Source organism: Lutjanus erythropterus, chromosome 17 (assembly GCF_056507025.1).
Source record: "Lutjanus erythropterus isolate fLutEry1 chromosome 17, fLutEry1.hap2, whole genome shotgun sequence".
Classification (NCBI taxonomy): domain Eukaryota; kingdom Metazoa; phylum Chordata; class Actinopteri; order Lutjaniformes; family Lutjanidae; genus Lutjanus; species Lutjanus erythropterus.
Window position 1 is genome coordinate 19,282,484 of NC_139333.1, and position 23,848 is coordinate 19,306,331.

A 23,848-nucleotide genomic window follows, 5' to 3' on the forward strand; every position below is an offset into this window, starting at 1 on the left:
CCCTGAACTTTTGAGCATCTGAAGCTGTATATCAAACAAGAATGGGAAAGAAATTCACTTTAAAACTTCAACAATTAGTGTCCTCAGTTCCCAAATGCTCATTAGGTGTTGTTTAAGGAAAATGTGATGTAACAAAGTGTTAAACATGCCCCTGACCTAATGTCCTCGTGTTTCAGGTATCAAATTCAGATTAAGCGTATATTTGAATGTTACATATATCTTGTCTTTGTCTTTGCATATAGGTTGAAATTTTTTGCAAATCATTGCATTTTGTTTTACTTACATTTTGCACAATGTTCAAACTTTTTTGGAATTGGTGTTGTAAATATTTGATGCTATAAAAAGAAGGTTGGGGGGTGTTATGCCATGCTTGACAGCTGAAGTCTGTTTGCAGCTGGGTCAGCCAGCTGTGTGGGCAGGACCTCAAAAGTTCTGATCACCACTGCACAGACTCTGGCTGCAAATTACGTCAGCAGTGCAAGATGGCTGCACTCATATCCGGGATATTTTGGCTTCAGTTTTGTACAGTGGGAGGAAGTGGAGCCGTGGCGTCCATCTTTATTTATGTCAGTGGTCTGCACCAATACTGCTTTAAAAACCACTTCTTGAACAGCAGTGATGGATAAACTGTATTCATTCTCCCCCCTATATCTTTGAAATCAATATTACCTCCCATCACACCGATAGAAACACACATTCACACACTCAAACACATTCGCCGTCTCACACAGGACCAAGCAAACACACAAACGTCTCCATTCTCATCCCTCTAACTTTGGTGATGTTGAGCAGTTTCCCAAAAGATTTATGGACAGTTCAATTATGCAGCAACGAAAAACAAGAAAACAAACAAACATAACACAGTATATCCAGCGAACACATGAGAAATGTATCGCAGATATCAGCATTATCCCTTCAATGTTAGTGTTAAATAAAGCATACTAAAATCTGACAGAAAAGCAAACGTACAAACAAAGAGAGCAACTGATAAAAACCACACTATCTTTTTTTTTTTTAAAACCACTTGGAACAGCACTAGACGAGGGCTTGGCACACATGCACTTTGTAGACTACTTAAACAGCACATCATTTAACAGGGAGAGAGATGCAAAGTTGCAAAAATGCTGACACGAGGAGCGACACCGAGGCTCATGCAGAGCAGACGGCATGGAAGGAGTTTGTAGCAGCAAGCAATAAAACGCAGCAGGATCGTTACAGGAACCTCAATCTCTCATATTGTACCTTTCGTTTCCTTTAAAATCACTCGTCTGCACAGGAGGATGTTCACTATACAATATGTAGAAGTGCAGGTATGCTATATAAACTTTTTTTGTTTCAGTGGGGCCAAAATCTGCGTTCCAGCTGTCAACCCTCAGAGGAAAGGCGGGGATATCTCTTTTTGACAAAAATATGTACTGTATGTATCAAATTGTGGAAAAAGTGGAAGCCAATCATTCCCAAAAGTTGTTTTAAAATGTCGGCAGAAGAGCAAAAAATTATTTAAAAAACTTTTTCCTCAAGGACAGCTGATCTAATTGATCTTTTTTTCTTTTGTAAAGTTGTTTTTTTTTTTTTGCATTGCCAAAATCTCTTTGTGCTTTTAAATGATGTGTGATAGACAAAAAACAGTGCGACTAACCAGAGCGACCAGTCAGGGAATGGAGCTGTGACACCAGGAAGCTGTGGCCTCTCAGATTTTGGAATAACAACATGAACATATTGACACACACTGGCCAGATAGCGCAGGTTTTTTTCAGTTATTTGTCTGTTTTATACAGTGAATTCCTTTTTCTTCTGAAAAGGAAACAAAAAACATGAATAAAAAATGCTACAACACGTTTTCCTAATGTGCACACATACACCTGTGTGTGGCGTTAAAAAAATCAACTGAGTATAGCTGCACAGTTCAGAGGGCGGGGCGACCCCTCCCCCGCCGCCGCATCCCGCCGTGTCTTTGAGTTTTAACCTCTTTCAGTCAATCTGCGCTGGCCAATGAAAACTGTACAAGAGGAAGAAGAGAAAGGGAGTGCATCTTTGTGTTTATCAAGTACTGAGCGACCGCCCTGACTTCTCAGGGACACTGCAGGCAGTCAGAAAATGTTCATATGTGTCTGAATTTGCCTCAGTTGTTTTCGAAGAGCGATAGAAGGTCGTCGTTGCTATTGCTGGGGAGGTCTGGTGGGTCCAGGTACGACAACAGCTCATCTGGGTTAGCAAGCTCTGGAAGAAGCTGCAAAGAAGAAGGAACATTTGGTCAGGCATTGAAGTGAACACAGATTATTCATTTAAGGGGATTGTTCTAATTATTTGAAGTAGGACTGAATGAAGTACGAAGCAATAGTCATGTCACGACTATAGATTATTGCATCAAACAACCTCACTTCAAAAAAATCTGAACTATCCCTTTAAGAATGGCTTTGAACATGTCTGCTGTTTGTCAGGACTCACGTCTAAAGATGGCTCAGGCATGTCCGACCCCGCTTGGCTGTCCAAACTGCTGGAGGGGTTAAAGGCCAGGTCACCGTGGGGATGGTTGTTGGGGCCGGGCTGCTGTTGTTGCTGCTGCTGTTGTTGCTGAGGAGGTGGAGCTTGTCGTGACGGCTGAGGAGGCCCGCTGTGGTGTAGCTGCTGCCCTGATTGGCTCCCAGGGTGCGGAGATGCATGTAAGTTCTGCTGCAACGGACCATGTGACTGGTCATTGCCGGCAGAGTGAGGTATCTGCAGAGACAGAGAGGGGAAAAATGTTGATCAGTCTACACAGGAGCTAAGATTCATTAGTTAGCTAGCAACAGCATGCTTTGTTGGGTTAAGAAACACCAAATTTTCAACTTTCTAAATTAAATTCTTTTCAAGTGGAAAATATAAAGGTAGGAAACAGACTAAAACAATAAAAGCAACAAATGAGGCAGCTTTGATAAACTAAATTGTATTAAAACTCACTGAGTCAGGCATGTTGTGGGACAGTGGCTTGTCTTGGGCCATCAGGCTGTTGGGCATGTCAGGTGGGTGAGACAGCTGGGGACCGTGCATGAAGTCATTCATCGACGTACCACCAGGGGTGACGTGAGGGAAGTCAAAGTTCCCGTGTCCCTGGTAATTGTTGCCTGGCACACAGAATAAAAAGCAGCAAATGAATGCATACATTTCTTTCTGTTATTTCAAGCTCATTTTGCACAGGAGAAAATTTGTCTATTTAAGGATTGTGTTTTTGTATTTCACCTTGGCTGCTGTATTCGCTGTTGTTGCCACCTTGCTGATTAGACATTAACGGGTACGGTGACGGTCCGGGGCCGAGCTGAGCGATCATTTCCATCACGTTGGGCATGATCATCTGGCTGGGACTCATTGTTTTAAACCTCTTGGCCAGCGGTCCATCCGGATCCTCCTTGATGTGGATGTCAGATTTGATCGCCACCGGCCGCCAACTACACGTCGGGTCGATGGTCACCTCCTCAAACTCCGAGCTGATGAAACACAGATGAAATCAAATGGTTAAGTTACAAGAAAACGAAGAGAAATACATTACAGGCATGCAAGAAATGCATTTCTCGTTGCTTACTTTTGAATGGCGTTCAAGATTCCCCACATGTACTGGTCCACCTCGAGTCCCTCTAACAACGCTGTTTTACTGAGGAGAGAAGAGACGCAGGGTTTAAACGATACTGTCCCCTTTTCTGAATCCTGTGAATTTCATCTTTATACAGATGATACAGTTTTATATTTTTCTACTTCTACACCTCATGTAAAGCTTTAATACAGATGCTTCCACCCTGTATTTTATTGTCTTTTCCATGGCTTGTTTATTTCCCTGTATTTGAAACGCTAAGCAATCACACACTGTTGTTTTAATTGTCAGCTGTTTTGTTTGCATGCTTTGTTTTGACACATCTTGCAAATGAAGATACATCCTCAGTGGTCTTTTGAGGCAAACTAATGGTTTAATAACAATAATGATAAGAATAAAACACTCATACTGGATAAACTTACTTGCATACAGGACACCGCCATGTCCCCCGCTCACAGTTCAGTTGTAAATATGATTCCAAATCAAAACACTGAAAGAACAACAACAAAAAAGATGTTATCCAGTACACTGTTTTAAAATTCTTCTTCCCTTAAGTCATCAGATTCTTGACTCTCCGTGTTTTTGTTTATCCCCGCAGTGCTCACCTGAACGTGTTTGCAGTCATGGCCTCTTGCTGGAAGCTGTATTCGCCGGAAGGTGATTGGACATTTGAGGGAAACCTTAATGGCGGTCTGCTCCACACCGTCCTCTCCGTTGAGCGTTGCATTGCCCGATGATGCTGCTACGCTGCTGAAGTTCCTCTTAACTTTGATGCAGAAGGAGAGAAGTGTAGTGCATGAGCAAGGACTCTGCAAACTATCAGAGGACATTAGGGAGCAAAATGTGACTGTGTTCTGTTGTACATACCTTTGGTGATGCAGTGCTCTGCAGGCAGAAGCCTCTTCTTCAGTAAGCCCTGGAGGACGGAGCGAACCGACGGCCTGTGGACCAGCTGCAGCACAAACAAGTGCGACTGCAGGAGGAAACAACACTGTCACTATCGCAAACATCCTCATGAGGTGTTTTAGTTTGATGATTTCTTTACTGTTTCAACATGCGTATCCAGAGGATCAAAGTTTTATTTTTCTCTAAGCTTTAGCAATAAAAGTCATCTGCAGGTAGATTTTTTTTAAGTCTGACTTTTATTTATCTGGCAACTACTATTTGTGTCTGGATTTGTCTAAACCTCTTTTTATTAGTTGTGGAGATTTGTGTACTCACACAGCAGCAGGCAGTGACTGTGATCTGGATTGTGTTCCTTCCTGGCTGGCATACATGTTTCAAGTGCAGGGGTTTGTGGGACGTCTTATTGTCCCCCCGCTCGATGGTGAGCGGTGTGGCATTTACGCTGACTTGGACTGACGCCGGCCAGTTGGTGTTCATCTGGCGGTCTTCGTGGTGGTAGCACTTAAACTGAAGCTCCAGGTCCGATCTGCATAGACAAGCACGAAAAAAATATGTACATAAATTGGTAAATGTACAGAGAAACTTTATGGAAGTAGACCTATAAGAGCAAGAGTTTCTTAGACTGTTAATTCTACACATTTTACACAATTTTCAGCTGCAGACAGTGTGACTCAACCTTTTCAATCTGCTTGCCAAAGGTTGAGAGGAATGAAGAATACTCAGTGGTTCTTGGTTCTTCTTACGTGAAGCTAAATTTCCATGTTCACTGAGAATCAAATGATCAGACAAAAAAGAACAATTGAAGAAACTGAGGAAATTACATGGGGATCCCATGTGATAGTACTTATAGGTCACCATGCGCCCCAAGAACCAACAACCAGGAACTAAGTACTGGATTAAAAGTTCCTTTTGCACATTCATATTTGTATTTACACCAAATTCCAAGAATTATAACCATGTTAACCACTGTTATCTTGCTTACTCCCCCTCCTATTAATCTCGCTCTCTTAATCTTGCTTTTTAGACAGGTCACAATATCATCTACCTTATTGCAAGACCACAAAGAACACTAAAAGAAAAGGCAATCTCTAACTCTAATATGGATTCTAGAGATAACTAGTGTTTGAATCCTGGAAAAGCTCTTGCATTTGATTTGAAAAGTACTTTTACTGAGCCAGAGAATGATTTGTTTGTACTGTGTGGACTGACAACTGTTTCCACGGACCCAAAAGACCTGACATTGCATTTGTCATAAGGATATCACAAGAATAGGGAAAGAGAAAACTATTGTATCATGAAGCTCTAAAGGGAGGCAAAATATCTGGGAGGTACATCTAAAAATATACTGTCTTGATGCACCTCATGTTGTCTTACCTCCACATGAGTGTCTGGTGTACAGACGGCCGTAAGTGGAAGACGTGGTTGCTGACAGCCAGGTTATGCTCTAGCCTGAAGGGCTCTAGGACGACCCCATCCCGCACTGGGAATGTCAGGCGCAGCTCCTCGTTGTGGTTGGCTACACGGTTGGAGAAGATTCATCGTCAGACTAGCATCAGGAACAAACCACTGTTCAGATTTCTTCGTCTGAAAATTCCCAGTTACTGACCTGGAGGGGGAGGGAGAGCAGTGATATTTGGTTTGATGTCAGGAGGGAAGGGTGGCTTCACGTCCTGGTTTGGCGACAGGTATGGAGGGATGTTGCTTCCGGGGGTCATCGGAGGGGTTGGGTTGCCTGGCACCGGGGAGTGGGGGTAGTTACCCACCGGTCTGGGTGGCTGTATTGAAGACAATCAATTAGTGAACCTAATCTTCAAACAAGAGAAAGATAATGTGATCAAACAAAATTGTTACAAAAATGGACTCACCCCATTCATATTCCCTTGGTTGTATTGATAACCACTCCCAGAGAAGTTATTTGTTTGGCCATTGAAAGGTGGCTCTTGCTGTAGTTTGATAAAACAGATTAAGATTAGTTTTTCTCCAAATTAACCTCTATTATTTGCACCAAAAAATCTTTTTTTTATGAATAGCAGGATTAGTGCACCTTATAGTACTGGCCCATGGCACCACTGGGTGGTGGGTATTGGCCCTGCAGCTGCTGCCCTGGCATCCTCTGGCCAGGGTAGTTGGGGGATGGCAGCGGCCTGGAGGCGTTGGGTGTGGGGTACTGCCCCTGCTGGTTAGGGAACTGGTTGTTTGGTCCATACTGCTGCCCACCATAGTTTGGCTGTGGATGCAGCGATGACAAACACACATTCAGCAAACAGCAAACAAGCCAAAACTTGAAGGTGAAAGAGTTGCGTTCACATCTGCTCACCTCCCCTGGGTACGGTCTTTTCATGCCCTGCATACCCATGCCCTGAGGCCGGGGCCCCGCATAGCCTTGCTGGGGCATCCTCTGGCCGTGGGCCCCGAAAGGCCCCATGCCTTGGCCCCTGGGCTGGTTCATTCCCATTGGGGGCCCGCTCATGTTGGATGCATTCATGCCTGTGCCCATGTTCCCAGGCAGGGATGGGGGGCCGCGGGGTCCTGGCTGGTTCATGAACTGGCTGTTGTATGCCTGGTTTGGTGCCATCTGGAAAGAAGAACTCATCTGGAAGACAAAACGGGTTCAATCAACCATCACTGAGCTGACTGTCAATGTGGCAAATTTTGCTGGCGAATAGTCTTTTAGAAATCACAAAGAGACAAAGATCTTCCATGTAACAAAAAACTGCTCTAAATGTTCTAACCTCTGAAAAAATATGAGTGCCTGTTAGCTTTTGTTAACTCTAAATGTGCTATTTGGCTCCATTACTACTACAGCTACTTGTTCACCCTTAACATTGATTATAATGGGTCTAAATCCACTTCTCTCAGATCCCTATTATAGAGCCATTGCTGGCATTGAAAGGCTAAGTCGGGAGAATAAAACAAACTACTAAGCAGTGTGACATGTGCACAGAAGTTCAATAATTTCCTTTATGAACACAGATGTTAACAAACAGTGCTATCAGCTATTTTATTTCTCCTACCGGTCCATATTGGTTCATGTCCTTGTTCTGGGTTTCTTGCAGGGCAGCTACTGTCGCTGTGGCAGTGGCGGTTGCTGTGGCGGCAGCAGCAGCGACTGCAGCGGCGGCGGCGGCAGCAGCGGGCTGGGTGAAGTCTGAAGGAGGACGGGAGTGTGGAGGTATGCCCATTCCCCCAGGTCCAGCGTTAGGCCCTCCAGGATAACTGTGACAAAGAGCAACAGAATATAAAAAATGATCCCGTGAAACAATTTTAATCATTGCAACTATCACTACTAATCCACTGTCAACTTACTTGCCACCGAATCCTCCTCCTCCGGGGTAGTTGGGTCGTCCGTACATGCCCTGCTGCATGTAGCCCTGGTTGGAGTTGCCTTTGTTGGGGAACTGCTGCTGAGGACCGGGGAACTGAGGAGAGTTCATCCCTGGATTGTTGCCAGACATACCCGAGCCCATGGGGTTGCCCCCAGGGTTCATGGGATTGTTGTTGTTGGCCATGGGATTCCCCAACACCTGTTGGACAGACATACAGAGAGATAAACATGTGTAAATGTTGACATTACGACAATGTAAAAAAAGAAACTCAAAATCAGAAAACAGGTCTGTGTGATTGTTGATTTCTCACCGGTCAAATGGTGAAAAAAGAAGCATTTTTAAAGCTGTTGACAACAGAATGAAGAGTAACTTGAACTAACTTGTCAAAAGAGGAGTTATTATTGCCACGATATCAATTTAAAGAGTAACTTTTCCCATGTTTTTGTGTGTAAGTGACTAACGAAGACAACATTTTTTTAAATTGGTCCAGGACTGAGGGAGAGCTGCAGCAGTCAGAAGCGTATTTAAGCAGCAACATAATCTAGGTCTACTAAAAGTGTTTGTTTTTGCCATTGATAGAGTCAGATTGTTATCGTAAGTGTCTGACAACATTAAGGAATGGATCCCAACAGAGAGAGACATTATTTTAGAGAATGTTTGTTGTTGTTGTTTAAGTAGAAACAGCTGCTATATCACTTTGTTCAAAGTGACCAGACTCCATTGATAAAAACCACAATTATACCTCTCTGGTCTACCACTGCCTTGACTGGTTAGTTTGTGTTTATGTGTGACTTTGGTGTTTTTGTTTGTTAATGTTATTTTGCCTATTTTGGTGTTTTGGTGTTTTAAAGGGTTAAAAACCAATCCAGGCAGTGGTAGACCAGAGAGGCAAAATTTCTCTTTTGGTCAGTGTAGTCTGATCTCTTTGAACAGAGCAACACAGCAGCTGTTTCTGGTTAAACAAAAAGTATCTTGCAAAAAGAAGGTCTATCTCTGCAGCAACTTTTTCAATAATGTTGTCAGATAATTGTTAGTGGCAAAAACAAGCACTTTTAGAGGACTTACTACAGCAGTCTCCTGCAATACTGACCAATTTCACTTTAACGTCAGTTTCTTTAACTTGTACACTATTGGACAGGTATACAATCTCACCTGGCTCTGCGACGTGTTGGTCACGCCCCACACGGTCGTCACCACGGACAACGAACCTGGAGGCTGATTGGTGTTCTGTTGCCAGGGAACTGAGTCGTAGGGAAAAGACCCATCGCTGCATATGATGGACAAAAACAGATCATATAGGTAAAAAAAGAAAAAAAGTGCCCTGCGTCACTGCGCAAATATTTGCCATGCGCAAAAGTACATTCATAGAAAGTATATTTGCTTTGGTGAATGAAAAGGAAACACAATGGTTTTATTGTTATAAAAATAAAAGCATAGTCTTCCTGTTTATATGCACAAACATTGTGTTGTAATTATTAACTACATGTACTAGGTACTGTTTGTCCCTGTTGACTGTGCTACATGCAGTTAGTCTGGCAGTTTGTCTGGCCACTGATCCATAAGGAACACCAGGCTGCATGTGGAGAGGAAGGGCTTTCCCCGAGGGCCCAGTCTGTCTGTTCACACACCCGACACACACACAAACACACCTCGCACACAAGCCAAAAAGCGCAGCAGTGGGAACACTGACCCGTGCGAGAGGCTGGGCTTCATAGAGCTCATGGGGGGCTGCATGGGCACTTTTCCTGGAGGCTCGTTCTGCCTGTTCTTCTGGTGACGGAGGAGGAGGAGGCGTCCCAGCTCCTCACACCACGAGGACAGCAGAGCTGGAAAGAAAGAGCAGAGGAAGAGGAGTCAGTATCAGTGCTGTTGGAGTCTGGCGAGAAATAACTGCAGAGGTAACAGCCCTCTACTGCATGCGCTGCAAAAACCTGCAAAAACTGATTATGTGTGAAGAGGAAGGCAGACGAAACAACAACTTAGGAACAGAAGCATCACAGCAAATTTAGACATAAAATTGAAAGGCAATGGCCTGACTGACAAAATGATGTAGAAAGTCTTTTCTGCAAAATACAATCTCTCAAAATGGAGAATTCTGTCTGTGCAAGTACCTCCAAAACAAAATAGGTACTCCACGTAACTATGCAGCAACATTAGGCCTACAACTACAGCTATTTCCATTATAAGTTAAACTGTTTTCACAATTAAGAATGTTTAATAGTTTAATCTGTGAAATATAAAAAAGAATGTAAAAGATGCTCATCACAATTTCCCAGATTCCAGGGTGACGTCTAGCTTCTTTTGTCCAGCTAACACTCAAAGACTTATCCTTGACATAATGTAGGAAGTGACAGCATAAAAGAATAAAAGAACAGAAAATGCATTTGCTTCTACACTTTGCGCCACTTTAATCGATTGGGAGACTGATTCTTGCTCCATATGATATCAAGGTTTCTCTCAGCAAACGTGTTAGGCCCTGTGGAAAGTATCCTCTGACAACAGCAGCAGATTGATTGTAGCTTAAAGGTATGACTTCTGTGATAATATAATCACAGCTGGAATTGCAAAATTGAGAATTTTAAAACACAGATTTCACAGGGCCCTACATTAAGTCCAGAAGCTGACTAGAGATTTGAACATATTACTAAATAAAATGATTGTAAATAACATTTATTCAACACACATTTTATGAAAAATAAACAACTGTGTAGAGTTTTGCAAAAACCTAATCGCAATTTCTTGACTTGTAAAATTATATTCTACATTGAAGTCATACTGTATGCGTCATATGTGCTTTCCAACCATTATAACTATGTTTCCAACTGAGCTGCCCTACTGTAAGTTCCTTAAAATTCCTTGATGCTCACAGTCTTGTAATACAATGGGGGAAACCCTGATATCATTCTTCGTTTATTTGCTCATATTCTATAAAGTCTTCCACTCATATGCACTGCCATTCTCTTTGTGATTAGATTCACTATGTAAAGGTATGTATGTCTATCTTGGGAGGGTTTCCTTTCCATAAATGTATCACGGTGAATTAGTTTGCAACTAAATCCCAAATTATATCCTACAGCAAACAAGGCTTTACCCTGAAATACACGTTACTAAACAACATCGAAAGCCTATAAATTGTGTTGTATTATTAGTTTATTTAAATGCACATTTTTGCCATGCGAGGGGCAGCTCACTTCCCAACATTTACACATGCAAACAAGCTTCACAGCAGAGATAAATACAAAATACAGAGCCTAAGTTATTTATTTTTAAGTATTTCACACACAATAGGAAACCTCTCTTACAGTAAGAAACAAAAGGAAGCACCTTTATGCTGCAATATAACACATCAGCTTCAATCCAGCATGTCACTACAGCTGTTGGCCACTAGGGTTCACTCTGGGCCTGCAGATGGACTCCAGCCCTTCCCTTCTCTCTCCACCTTCCTACCTACCGCTTGGTTAGGCAGCTACCACAGAGCGCGTTTGATCGAATCATATGCTTTTCATCTGCGGCGCATGTTTTTGTACTGTGCCAACTACAAAAGACTCACTTTTCCTTTTTCTCTCCCTCTTGCTTCCCCCTGCCTCCTTCTAGCCTCTCTCTGCGGCGTCGGGAGGAGAAAGGGAATGTGGATTCAATCAAAGAGCAGGGCAGCCACCTCCTCTTATGATTCACAGCACTTCTAGGGCTCACTGAGGAGCGAGGAGCGAGGAGGGAGGGGTGGGTGAAACAGAGTGCTTGGTGATTTCAGCTGCGGTTCGCGCAAAAAGCCACGTCAATATGACAGCAGACAGTGCAGGCTGTCCTCGTAGGCAGATCCACCCTGCTGCCACATGCAAGGACGGGCCGCCACAGCACGTATTACATAGAAAGGGACACAGAGAGGAGGGGACAGAGAGATAAAAAAAAAAAAAAAAGGTTGAGTGAGTCAGTGCGAGAGGAGACATCAGGCTAATGGGGCTGATGGGAGGGAGGAACAAACAAAAGCTTCTGACTCCCATCACAAACATGGCAACCCAGAGATTTGACCACACATGAGTGCTTGCAAACAGACTCACACACACGTAAGGAAAGGCTGGCTTCTATTAACACACACACACACACACACACACACACACACACACACACACACACACACACACACACAGGGGTAAAATAAATAGGACAAGAGATGTCCTCTGAGTGAATTTCCGAGGACAAAACCGAATTGAACACACCTTCTCCTCTCAGAGCATCGCACCCCAAAAGGCACCTCCTCTCCTTTCATTTGAACACTGAGCACACCAGCCTCGCTCTGTGTAAAGATGAGGGCTGGAATACAAAAGACATGTACAGATGGTGCCAGCAGTCTCCCTGCCTCTCCCTCCTCTCCACCCTCCCCTCCCTCCCACTCCTTTAAAAGCAGCACGGGGCTCAGGCGCAGAGGCAGCTGGGTTTTTCCTCCATGCTCCCTCTCTTTTTCTCCCCCCCCCCCCCTCCTCCTCCTTCCTCCTCCTGTTCTTGGCGAGGCAGGTGCCAGGAGACAGGCTGTGCTGTTCCTCCAGAGGATTGATCTGACTTTTTCACCACGACGGCTGCGCTTCGGCTGACAGAAAAGGCCTCTCAGGTGCTCCTCTCCTCTCAGGTAGATGCACCGATTTGTAGGTTAGTTTTAATCAAATTTGACCAGGTCCGAGCGCGACTAATAGGTTTACGAGTTCCACATCTATGTTAGAACGTCCTGCGGTGTTTCAGCAGCACCCTCCCTCTCCCCAGACCCCCTTCTGATGGAGTGAGTTTTCAATTCAAGGGCCTGGCGACCAGCCAGCATGTTACAGCTCAATTAGGTCCCATTATTCTCTTCCAACAAGGGCTAACTTGCACTTCTTCTATGTTGATAAACATGTCTCCACAATTTATCCCTGACACTCTCTGAAATAAAGGTGCTAACTAGAACCATACAGGGTTCTTCAGCTTCATCGTCCCCATGGGAGAATCTTTTTTGGATTCTGCTAGAGCCTCCTGTAGAGGTTACACTTGGATCCCTTTCAGTGAGTTCCACCTAGAACCCAACTTGAAGGGCTGTCCCTAGAACATCTGTGAAATGTTTCACTGAGAACCCCTTATGAAGGGTTCTACAGAGAACCCTTCAATGATTTCACCTAGAGCCCCCTCTGGAGGTCGTATCCAGAACCTTTCTATACTCCAAAGATCATACCAAGAACTCACCGAGGGAGGTATTGCAAGGGTTTTGTCCAGAACCCACAAAGGAGTTCTACCAAGAACCCTTTTATATTATGGTTCTTTATTCCAACTTAATCCTACAGTGAAGGGTGCTAACGAGAACTCACCCAAGGGGGTTTACGGAGAACATCTTTATGTTTCAAGGGTTTCATCTAGAACCCACCAGGGGGTTCCATTGAGAACCTTTTTATATTCTGAAGGTTTTGTCCAGAGCCCAACTAGGGGGGTTGAAGAACCCCATTTATATTATGGTACAAATAACTCTTGATGAGCCCTTGTTCCTCAAGGATTTCAACAATCCTTACAAAGAACCCTTAACAAACCATTTATTCAAAAAGGGGTCTAATGAGAACTCACTCAGGGGGTTCTACTGAGAACCCTTTTATATTACAAGGGTTTTGTCCAGAACCCACCTAGGGGGTTCTATCAAGAACCCTTTTAATATAATGCTACAGAGATACCTTGAGAAAAAAATTCTTCAAGCATTTCCACAATCCTTGAAGAACTCCAAAAAAGGGGTTCTTTAAATGAAACCATTTTCATCCCTTGATGAGCCCTGTATTTAAAAAGGGTCCTTTACATGCAAATGGTCCTGGGTAGAACCTCAGCCCTTCAAGATGAACCCTTTTAGAACCCATTTCTGTCAGAGTGTAACTGTGCCACCGTGAGGCTGTCTGGCTTCAGAGGGACGGTATCCTCGTTTCACACCAAGGCTGACATCAGCCGCCACAGGACAAAAACAACAACGGCGTTGCGCCAAGCAGAGAAATGACAATACATATCTGAGAGACAGAGAGGAGAAGAGGAGAGAGGAAAGCACCAGCACTGCCACTACCCCTCCATTAGATAAAGGGCTTATCACCACACAAAATTACCACCTCCACTGAGCACCGACCTGTTTAAAGGAGAGGTTCTCTGTCATTGACTCTGAGGATAAACTTCAGGTTTCATATGACGGGAGGTGGAACGGCCAACCCATTACTCCTCACAGTCTCACCCTCCTCCTCTTCCTCCTCCTCCTTCACCCAAGCATCTCTCAGGACAGTGCGGATGATGAACACAAAAGGATTACTGTTTTTCTTCTCCTCTCCTCCCACAGACGGCCCTTCAATAGACTCATCTGTTTCCCTCCCTGAGAAGAGCCAAAACTGGAGATAACCGTCTTAGGGGTAGCTCTTCAAAATCACAGCCACCATTCTGGAGTGAATCAAACTGCCGTTTGGTGCTATAGAGCATCTTTTTGCTCTGTTTACACTGCTCTCCCTGGCGGCGATGGGTCTCTGTCTTCCATAAGGAGAGGAGCCTATCCTGTTTGCCTTGTAGATAGTCCCAGGGGCTCGGCTCAGTCTGAGCCGTATTGATATTCTGGTGCTCAGCTGTGCAGCCTGATGGTCAGCCACGGCGAAGGGCGGTAAACGCATCTGCTGGGACTAGATGGGTGGTTCAGGAGCTGGGGCCTGCAGCTTCCAGCTTCACTCTCTGTCATAAAGCCCCGGGGAGGCATGACAAATGACGTGGACCGCATCCCTGACAGTTGTTCAATGTTCTTTCCAATGATAATGCTCCCCCAGCCCACCTTTCACCGCACATACAGACAGGAGGCACAGAGATAAACTGTGCTGATTAAATGGTCTGATTTTGTCACTTTTTGCTCGACAATAAAAAAAGGACCTCGAGATTAAAGGGTCACTTCACCCAATTTACAAAAATAGATTTTTCACTGAACAGTAGAGCTGTCTAGCTATTTTGGTTTGCCCATGTACTGTGATTTCCTCTTTTTGGGGGCTTCTGGATGTTAGTGTAAGTGAATGTACATACTCTCCTGCTCCACTGCTAATTATGTGATAATCTTTAAGTTTTGAGGAAACAAATATGTCAAAGTTTGGAAAAAAAGGACAGTTTGTGGCTAATGATGACTCAATACTGAAAGAGTACACAGCTTTGTTGAACAGTTCTGAATGGAGCACTATCTGTGTAGGTTCTGTAGTTGACATGCACTTCCCCAAAATCTGACTTGACTTTGTGGCTATGGCAGCTAAAGATATGTCATGTTGGGACTGAAAGAGTTGTGACTGGTCAGTTTGGGCTGCTTGTGTTTTCAGGTTTATGATGCTGGTACATTAGAAAGCTGTTTGTTGGTAGCACGTGTTGTTAAATGGCAAAAATGTCGTAGGAAAGATACTAAATAAAATATCTAAAATAGTGGAGCATGGAGAAACTATTCATGGAGTCAGTCTAACATCTGATCATGTGGTCAGTCATAGCTGAGTAAAGGATCTAAACTTGCCACTGCAGGATCACTGGTTAAATGACCAGACACAGCCCACAATTTAAGCGTGCACTGCATGCATGGGCATGTCAAAGGTGCACTCCGGTACTTATATGGCTATTTGCAACATACATAATCTATATGACTGGAATTCTAAGCTTTGTGCTGGTAGAAACAGTTGAGATTATATGCAGCTTGAAGCAAGTTGATAAAAGGTTCAGCAGTCTTCTCCTTTTCAGGAACACACATCGAGCATCTGCAAACCTACTGCCCACCATGAAACATGTGATGGATGAAAGCCAATTATTATTTATTATTTCGGTAATGAAATTACAGCTGATAAACATCGGCTATTAAACCATCCATCTTTGCTCACTATCTATTAGCCTCAAATGTGCATAAACTAAAGGTTGCATGCATTTCTTTTTAAAATACAAAAATGCGAAATTATCTGTAATTTTATTGGTAATTGTCAGTTATCGGCATCTGCTGAAAAAAAAAACATATTGTGCATTCCTTCATGAAACAAGGCGAGGGCCTCATATCACAATGCAACTGAAAGAATGTAAACACAGTTACTGTGGCGACTACAGGCTAATTAATGATACATCTGTCTACTGTTGCAGAGGAAACAGAGCTATAAATCAAGACGTACGCTCGAGGTATCTATAGTGAGACTGCCTTTATCCCCTCGTGTCATCTATAAATCCATCTCACCAAAGGAATAGTGGCTGTAAAAACTGTTGACAGCATGTGCGGTGGATTATCCAAAGGAAGTAGGACACTGTTTCAAGAAAGACATGTTCATTTTTCAATGCCTTGTGCACACAAATGATCCATTATATCAGGGTGGAAATTAAATAAATGTGCTTTTGTAACTTTGGTGAGCTTGCAAATGCAACCAAACCACACTGAACAACCTTAGGGAGAGGATAAGCCCAAGAACATGGCTATCATTAAGAAGGTCTCTCATTCACTTGCAGCCTGCTCCAAAAACTTTTTCCTCCTCTCTTCATCTTTTCCCTTTTCTGCCCCGCTCTTTCCCTCCATTTACTGGCAGGAGGACTGTAGGGGAGGCAGCAGGTAAGGCAGATGCCAAGAGCTCTTATGATACTCCCCCTCCCAGCCTCCCTACTCCCACCCCCTCCCTCCCTCCCTTTCTGCTCTGTATCTAATAGACACCTGCTCCCTTGTCAACCCTGGACTCCCACCTGGCATCATCCCACATGGCTCGGTCACTAACGTCCGCACAAACATCGACGACACTTCCAGCCATCACATCACACGCACGTTATCAGCAGCACTTCCTCAGTTATTCCCACACTAACTGTAAAAATGAGGTCCAATTTTTTGCTGTAAACCTGTCGGAAAGATTCACAACCCCCAAACGGCTTGTTTGAAGACATTTAGCCAGAAGGGCTGAAAGGAGAACAAAAGACCATGAGCAAACTAACAAGAACGGCTCTAGTGGGCTGCACTCTTTAGTTTCTGAGGGAGCTCTATTCACATTCTGTTCCTCCCTCCCTCCTCTCACTCTGCCCAGAAAGGTTTGAATGGACACAAGCCTCCTGCAGGCCAAAGTCAATTAAAATAAGAGAGAGTCTAGGGAGCCCTAGTATCCCTGGTTACTGAAAGCACCTAAGAGGCCATGCAAAACAGCCAGTTTTAGCCAAAGAATTCCTCTCTTATGTGCCTCATGAAGGCTTCCCGGAACCGTAAAATTCTGGGATTTACCTCATAATATATGAAAAAACTATATGAATAATTGGTTTCTATGACACTGCCGGTGCCAAACTATCCTGCTTAAACTACCGGCTGGATCGTAAATCATGTCCCGCTCTGCCTCGCGGCTCCCCGTCACAGTCACCGCCACACAGCCATGGATGCCCGCCTGGCAGTAATCAGACCTCGCTTTGTCTTTACACAGATGCCACAAATTATTCATTGATGCCAATTTGATAATGAAATGGGAGCGACTCGTCAATCATGCAGCCCTTTTAAGGAGCAGACATAACAGGTTTCGGACCTGTCAAGCCATGACAGATCAGAGCTGTCCATGGGGGATAATTGCCAAAAATGTTTAAGGTGGTTGATGTTGCTGGGGGACCTGCAAACGTGGCGTATACAGTATACGCCTAGAGTCACATCTTAAGTCAGCTAATGTTAGATAATCTATATCAATAACTAGTTAGCTAGCAAACCAACTAGCTAGCTAATTTACATCAATCATTAGGTAGCTAGTTAGTTTAAAACCTGATACGAGACTCTTAAACTTTCAGAAAACTTGCACAAATATGGACAAAAAGAACGCAGAGTATGAACAGACATATACAGCAACATATAGCGTAAATGAGCCTCAATGCCTCTGTCTTTCATATTGTCTGTAGTGTGCTTATGATGGTCATGTTAGGTTTCCTTTTGTTATGTTAACTTATCTTATGTTACGTTACATTCTGTTACATTCCATGTGGTACAAAATGTGGTGAAAACACAAGGTGTCTGTGTAAAGAGGCACCAGCAGAGGAGCAGAGAGATTAGTATAGTTCATATCAGAGAAATAATGAGAGAAACAGGACTGAACCTATAATTTTGAGCTTAAATTGTACATATTTTGAAGATATGAATATAACTAATTGATCTAGGAAATGACATCACAATACACAAAAATATCAAAATAGGCACTGGGGAAATATTTCTGATGCACATGAATCGGAACGCCTTTGCTAGTCTGCTCATAAAAATTAGATCATCTCAAAAACCTAAAGATTAAAATAGTTCAAATAACTTATGGAGCAAAATACTTTGTTTCTGTTCCTACATTTAGAAATTTTTTGGATCAATATGTTTAGTGAGCTAAAATATGTCTGACTTTTGGTTTATTTATGACATGATTTCAACAGTTATTATGGTTTATTGACTTACATAACCTTTTGGCTTAGGTTGTGCAGACTTTAAGGATATAAAGCATTTGAAGTTCCCCCAAGATATCCCATCACAATAAGCAAAAACACTAACTTCTACTAACAACTAATACTAGGCACTGGCTGAGCTTTTATAATGCCAAGCTCAAATTAAACACATGGTACACATTCACCTCTCTGCTGGCCACCCTCTCAACTCTCCAACACTTTGTCACGGAAGCAAGTGTGAACTGGGTGTTGTAAATGAAGTCTGTAAACTGACTTTATTAGCTCAGTTACTAAGATTTTAGAGTTGGGTGAGTCATTTGGTGACATATTTCAGGGTGAGTGATGTTTTCAGAACGCTGATGAAGTGGGAAGGATGTGTGAAGTGAGAACATGTGAATGTCATGGCTGCCATGTGGCATCAAAATGTGACATATTCCCCCCCAGGGTCCCTTTAAACATATGCTGTTAAGCAGCTATTTCATTAAAGGGATAGTTTGGATTTTTTTGAAGTAGGAGCCTACAGTAGATGGTGGAGGACATGTCCCCAGTTTGGAGAAGCAGACAGGACAACTGGTGTAGAAAGCTAATCAGTTTGCTGATGTTTATAGCCACCTAAAAACAGGACAACCTAAAAATATCAATAGCAGTTTTAGTGTATGCTATATTTAGAATATTTTCGCCACTTTACCTCGCTTCCAGACAGCCTTTTCTAATGGGAAGCCATTGTTATATAAGCCAAATATTGCAATCTCTCAATCAACCAAACTCTATAGGCAAAATCAGCAATTTTATGATTCAGAAAACAGGAGTTGGTGATTTACTGCTGCCTTGAACGGTTAGGTTGTTCGTGTTTTTGTGTGATTTTGGTGAATCTGAACTCGCATTTTAAAACACAAAAGTCACACAATAGCTCAAACAAACTCACTGATTAAGGCAGTGGTAGACCAGCAACTCCTGTGTTCTGTCAGGTAAAATTGCTGTTTTTTCTAATGGAGTCTGGTTGCTTAGGAGATAGCAATATTTAGTTTATTTTATGGCAGTTTCCTGTTGCAAAAGGCTGTCTGATGTTAAGGCAAAACAGTGAAAATATTCTAAATATAGCGTTCACTTAAACTGACTGATTTTTTTTCTATAGTGTTTTTTTTTTAAGTGGCTAAAATATGTTTTCCAAACTGGGGGACGGGGGTTCCGACCGCCATCTACTGTAGGTAATACACCTCATACAACCTTCAAATAATCAGAATAATCCCTTGAAAATTAGATGAAAAACAAAAAAAAAAATCAATCAAACAATGAACGTGAGTGTTTAGCAGTGTTGCAGTATTGAAAAGCAGCTACACGTTGTGGATTGAAAGTATTAGCACTAACAGTTATAAAACTGCCCGTCTATCTAGGCCAGACAACTGCCTCCTGTCTGCACCTCATCTTTGTCTGCTCCTTTTTTTTTCTTGCATTATTTCCTCCTCCTCCTGCTCTCTGGAAAGTCAGGGATGTTGGAGTCTTGTCAATGAGTACTTAGGCCCGTTGCCTCATGGGGAGCCAGACTTGCTGGCTAGGTTTTATGGCCCATTTCAGAGCTGCCCCAGCTTAAATACAGCCTCCTGCTGGCCACATGGCCGCAATGTCGTGCCATGTCCATCCGGTGAGGAGAATGGGGGGGACGCTTGGCCTCGTGCCAAAAAGGTTTTACTGAGGCCACAAGCATATGTGGCCATGTGGAGGCAAGCGGCACAAGGAGGAAAAAAGAAAACGCTGCGGATTTGGTGTTTCTGGGTTGCTGTTTTGACATCCTGCGTGCTTTGTTGCAAAATCAAAAACCACTAAAGACTGCATTACTGACAGATAGGAAAGCTGTCCCTTATCCGTCTTAACGTCCCACTGCTGCTGTCATAATAACTTCAGTATTAAAATATCCAGCGAGCCACTTTGTGATGCAAATTTCCTTCCATATACGTTAAAAAATGCAGGGTTTCAAAATAAAAATCAAAAATGTCAAAGATAAGACACTTATCCTCAAATACAATCTGTGTTCACAGATTTGAGATAAAGATTATACTCTGTATCTTTAAAGAAATCCACTTGGCACTTACTGAATACCAACTGGAACATGACACAATATAAACCACAACCTCACGATGATTTATGCAGATCTCATCACTCTGGCTGTCATTTCTCTTCATGGTTCTACAAGAACCAAACCTTTGCCCAAGCAGGCCAGTGTTTTCAAAGATAATCTCTCTTGGCACATGCAACAAATCTCTTCATTAAAAGCAGGGCACGCCATTCAGGGTCCCCGTAAAGCAAGAAGGTGGAAATCTATAGCATTTCAACCCCCTGGTGTGAATTAATTCCTTGTGCATTAAAGCCAAACATCTCCCACGACCAACACTCAATCTTCAATCTGTTACTGTACAGAATGTCGCTCCATGCCACAGTAAGCTGATTGGGAGCAAAACTCCTTCCAAACCTACATCTTTATGTCTTAATTCAGCAGATAAAATCTGGTGACAACATGTCAGAGTGTCTGAGGTCAAGTTTCTGGGCTTCTCTAAAGAACGACAGCAGTAAAAATCATGCTTACATCACAACTAACAATTTTTTAAAAAAAATTCTCTAAACCATGCAACCTCGGGAAAGCACTTATTTCTAGAGCTGAAAGAAAATATCAGTAGACTTGAGTATCGTATGTTTTGTGATATTATATTCATTCTCAAAACACTGAATCGTGATATTGTGATACATGCAAAGATTCGTAGCAGTGGTTCATTTTTAGTTGTGTTAAAACCCCGAACACTAGATACTAGTGTTGTTATCTATCTTCAATGTCCTGATTGCATAAAAAAGTTAAATTTCTTTAACTCAGATGTTGATGCAAATATGACAAATTCTGATAAATTAGATAAAAATAGCAATTTATCACCTTGTTTACAGTATTGCAATATATTGAGACCAAACCCCTGTATCGTGATAAGTATCATATGACCAGATTGTTGCCAATACACAGCTCTACATTTCTTCTCACACTGTATAAAAACTGTAAAAAACACATTTTATAAACTTGTTTGGCTTCATATTATCTTTGCATGGAAATGCAGTTTAAATGAAGCTTGTTTTGAAAAGTTGGGACAGGATTACTACATATGATCTTAACTTACTTCAGACTTTTTTGTGTATACTGCAAGTTTTATTCTTTTGTTTTTTATATTTCCCTTTTTAATAATTTTTACCTTTTAAATGTTTCCAAATTTTGTAACTCATGCTGCTTAAGTCAACTTTGCAGCATGCATATGAAAAGGGCCAGCAGGATATAATGGATACATGATTTGTAATTAAGAAGAAGAACTTAAATATTGGCATTATCCTTTAAAAGAGAAAAAGCATCTTTGTTGACTAATAAAGGGAAAGTCTTGAACAAGACAATTCTTCACAAAAACTCTGAGTTCGGCTTGTCTAACTGATGACCCTTTCGCTGGACCGCACTGAGGTTCCTAAGAACTCTGCCATCTGCTTGCTGAGGCCGGCTGCACCGGCACAGAGTGCGTTTTTTAACCGTGCACTTCTGCAACCAGATTATCAGATGAGCAGACCTGCAAAGAAGCGGCTTACAGGAGCCAGACTGTTTTCCCCGAGCAACAGGCTGCTATTAACCACGGCCCACCCTTAAGCCCTCGTCTGCAATGATACTAATTAGGCACGGAGCAGATGTGCCCGGACTCGTGCCCACCTCAGGGTGCTGGGCAGGGCCGGTAGTGTCACGGTGGCATACGCTGGTGGCTGATTCACCTGCGACCTTTTCACAGTGGGCCCGGGGTCACAGCCTCCCTTTAGAGGTACAGTATGAACAGACAGTGGAGGAGCCGGGGTCGGGTCCTGGCACCCCTCTAGGCTCATTAGAGTCATCCATATGTGCTACAGAGCAGGATCTGAATAAAAAGACTCCTCATGATAAACACTCAGGGACAAATGGAGACAATAAAACCTAATCCATCTTAAACTAGCCAAGATCATTCTCACCCTTGACTCATTTTGCAGATTGTGACGTTATTATTCTATCTCATTGTTAGATTTCTGGTATTTTGTACATATAAAAATAACATTAAAATCTACATTTCTGTCATATACAGAGTATATAATTTCACACTCCACATTTTCTACATATGGTCCAGCACTCAGTCTGTGTTGCAGATGTTTACTTTCTATAACAGGTGTGTCAAACTTGTTTAAGTTCAAGGGACACATACAACCAAAACTGATCTCAAGAGGGCTGGAGCTGTAAAACCACTGCATAACAACCTAGAAATAACACCTCCAAATCTGTTACTTTTTAGAGTAAATATGTACAAGTAGAGTCTGAAAACATTACCAATTAATGAATCATCCATTTACAAAACAGACGATGAACCTGACATGTCTTAATAAAAATAAATGAATGTGCATTACAGTACACAGATCAAGTCCATCTACAAACATACAAACATTTATGTGTTTTGGAACTGGACGACTATATATTTCCCTTCTTTGTGATTCAAACAACTTGCAGAGATCAAAAAAATATTTTAAGTATCCAGACATTTTTGTTGCTGCATAGTAATGCCGCAACACCACATAACACCAGCTGAAGTGGACGCTAATGAGGAAAAAAGTTAAATTATCCTCTGTCTTACAAACCATTTACAAATACAAAAATTTGGCAGTGTCTTAAAAACTGTGTTCCACCAGGACGGTTTTAAGATACAAGTCTGATACAGATTATCTTTTACACTTTGCAAAGTAAGTTGGACTCTTTAGGAGCCTGGTTCTGGTACATTTGACACCCCTGGTCTATAAGATCCAGTTTCCTATATTCTCATTCATGCTTGCAGTTCCAGTGTTCTTGGCAGCCTTTCTTAAACTTATGGTCACGACTCGAAATGGGAGTAAAATGCATATATCTGAATGGATGATATCTGAATTAATTTTCCTAAAATAGAAGAATAGAAGGATTATGTACATACTTATAGAACTTTCTTTTTTGCTATGCTGGTTTGTTCAGCTCAGATGCTGTGATGAGAAACTTTTAACACTCAACAAATTTGATTATTGCTGCGAGGTAGTTTTCTAATAAAATAAAAACATTTCATACACATTTTAAATTCCTGGCTTGTGAGCTTTATCAGCAGTCAATTAATGCGTACGTTATGGAGATTCATGATGTGTTTTTTTGTAAGTCTTTTGGGTCTCGGGCTAAAAAACTTTGGCCATCGCTGCCTTACAGCGATCGTTAAAGTTTCATCACATTATTCCGACTCTGACTTAAACTCTGTTCACAACTTTTACAACCTGCTGGATAATTTACATAAAAATCACCAAGAGGAACAAGACATAAGATTGTTAATGGTTCAGATGGACGGCCCAGAACAAAAGTGTGAATTATGACGCAGGCAAGATGATAAAGCAATGTGTGTGTGTGACATGCTTCATACTGTAAAACTCCAACAGACGACACAACAGCAGCCATGAAGCGTTTCTAAAATGACCAAACCAAACAAAAAAAAGCACAGCTGATGTCATTCCATGTACAGTGTGTCGACACATATCCGCCGTGAGGACATGATGTGATGAGGATGTGTTGGTTGGATAATTCAGCCAGAGTGTATGAGTTCCCTGTGCA

General features: G+C 42.4%; 1 protein-coding gene across 4 annotated transcripts in view; it reads right to left on the reverse strand.

Moving 5' to 3' along the window:
- Positions 1-1,130: 1,130 nt before the first annotated feature.
- Positions 1,131-23,848, reverse strand: part of LOC146312110 (zinc finger MIZ domain-containing protein 1-like) — a 153,477-nt gene continuing 130,759 nt past the window's right edge. For 3 of the 4 annotated variants that reach the window (XM_084740826.1, XM_084740827.1, XM_084740829.1), the window contains 18 exons: positions 9,488-9,623; positions 8,950-9,064; positions 7,778-7,995; positions 7,486-7,687; positions 6,789-7,064; positions 6,516-6,698; positions 6,337-6,414; positions 6,078-6,246; positions 5,846-5,987; positions 4,787-4,997; positions 4,433-4,538; positions 4,171-4,331; positions 3,988-4,055; positions 3,560-3,628; positions 3,220-3,464; positions 2,941-3,104; positions 2,449-2,718; positions 1,131-2,230 (listed from right to left, as the gene is read on the reverse strand). In XM_084740826.1, coding sequence (XP_084596952.1) covers positions 2,123-2,230; positions 2,449-2,718; positions 2,941-3,104; positions 3,220-3,464; positions 3,560-3,628; positions 3,988-4,055; positions 4,171-4,331; positions 4,433-4,538; positions 4,787-4,997; positions 5,846-5,987; positions 6,078-6,246; positions 6,337-6,414; positions 6,516-6,698; positions 6,789-7,064; positions 7,486-7,687; positions 7,778-7,995; positions 8,950-9,064; positions 9,488-9,623 — 2,921 coding nt within the window. In that variant the 3' untranslated portion in view covers positions 1,131-2,122. The remainder of the gene's footprint in view (positions 2,231-2,448; positions 2,719-2,940; positions 3,105-3,219; positions 3,465-3,559; positions 3,629-3,987; positions 4,056-4,170; positions 4,332-4,432; positions 4,539-4,786; positions 4,998-5,845; positions 5,988-6,077; positions 6,247-6,336; positions 6,415-6,515; positions 6,699-6,788; positions 7,065-7,485; positions 7,688-7,777; positions 7,996-8,949; positions 9,065-9,487; positions 9,624-23,848) is intronic. The other variant, XM_084740828.1, reaches the window with a different exon arrangement.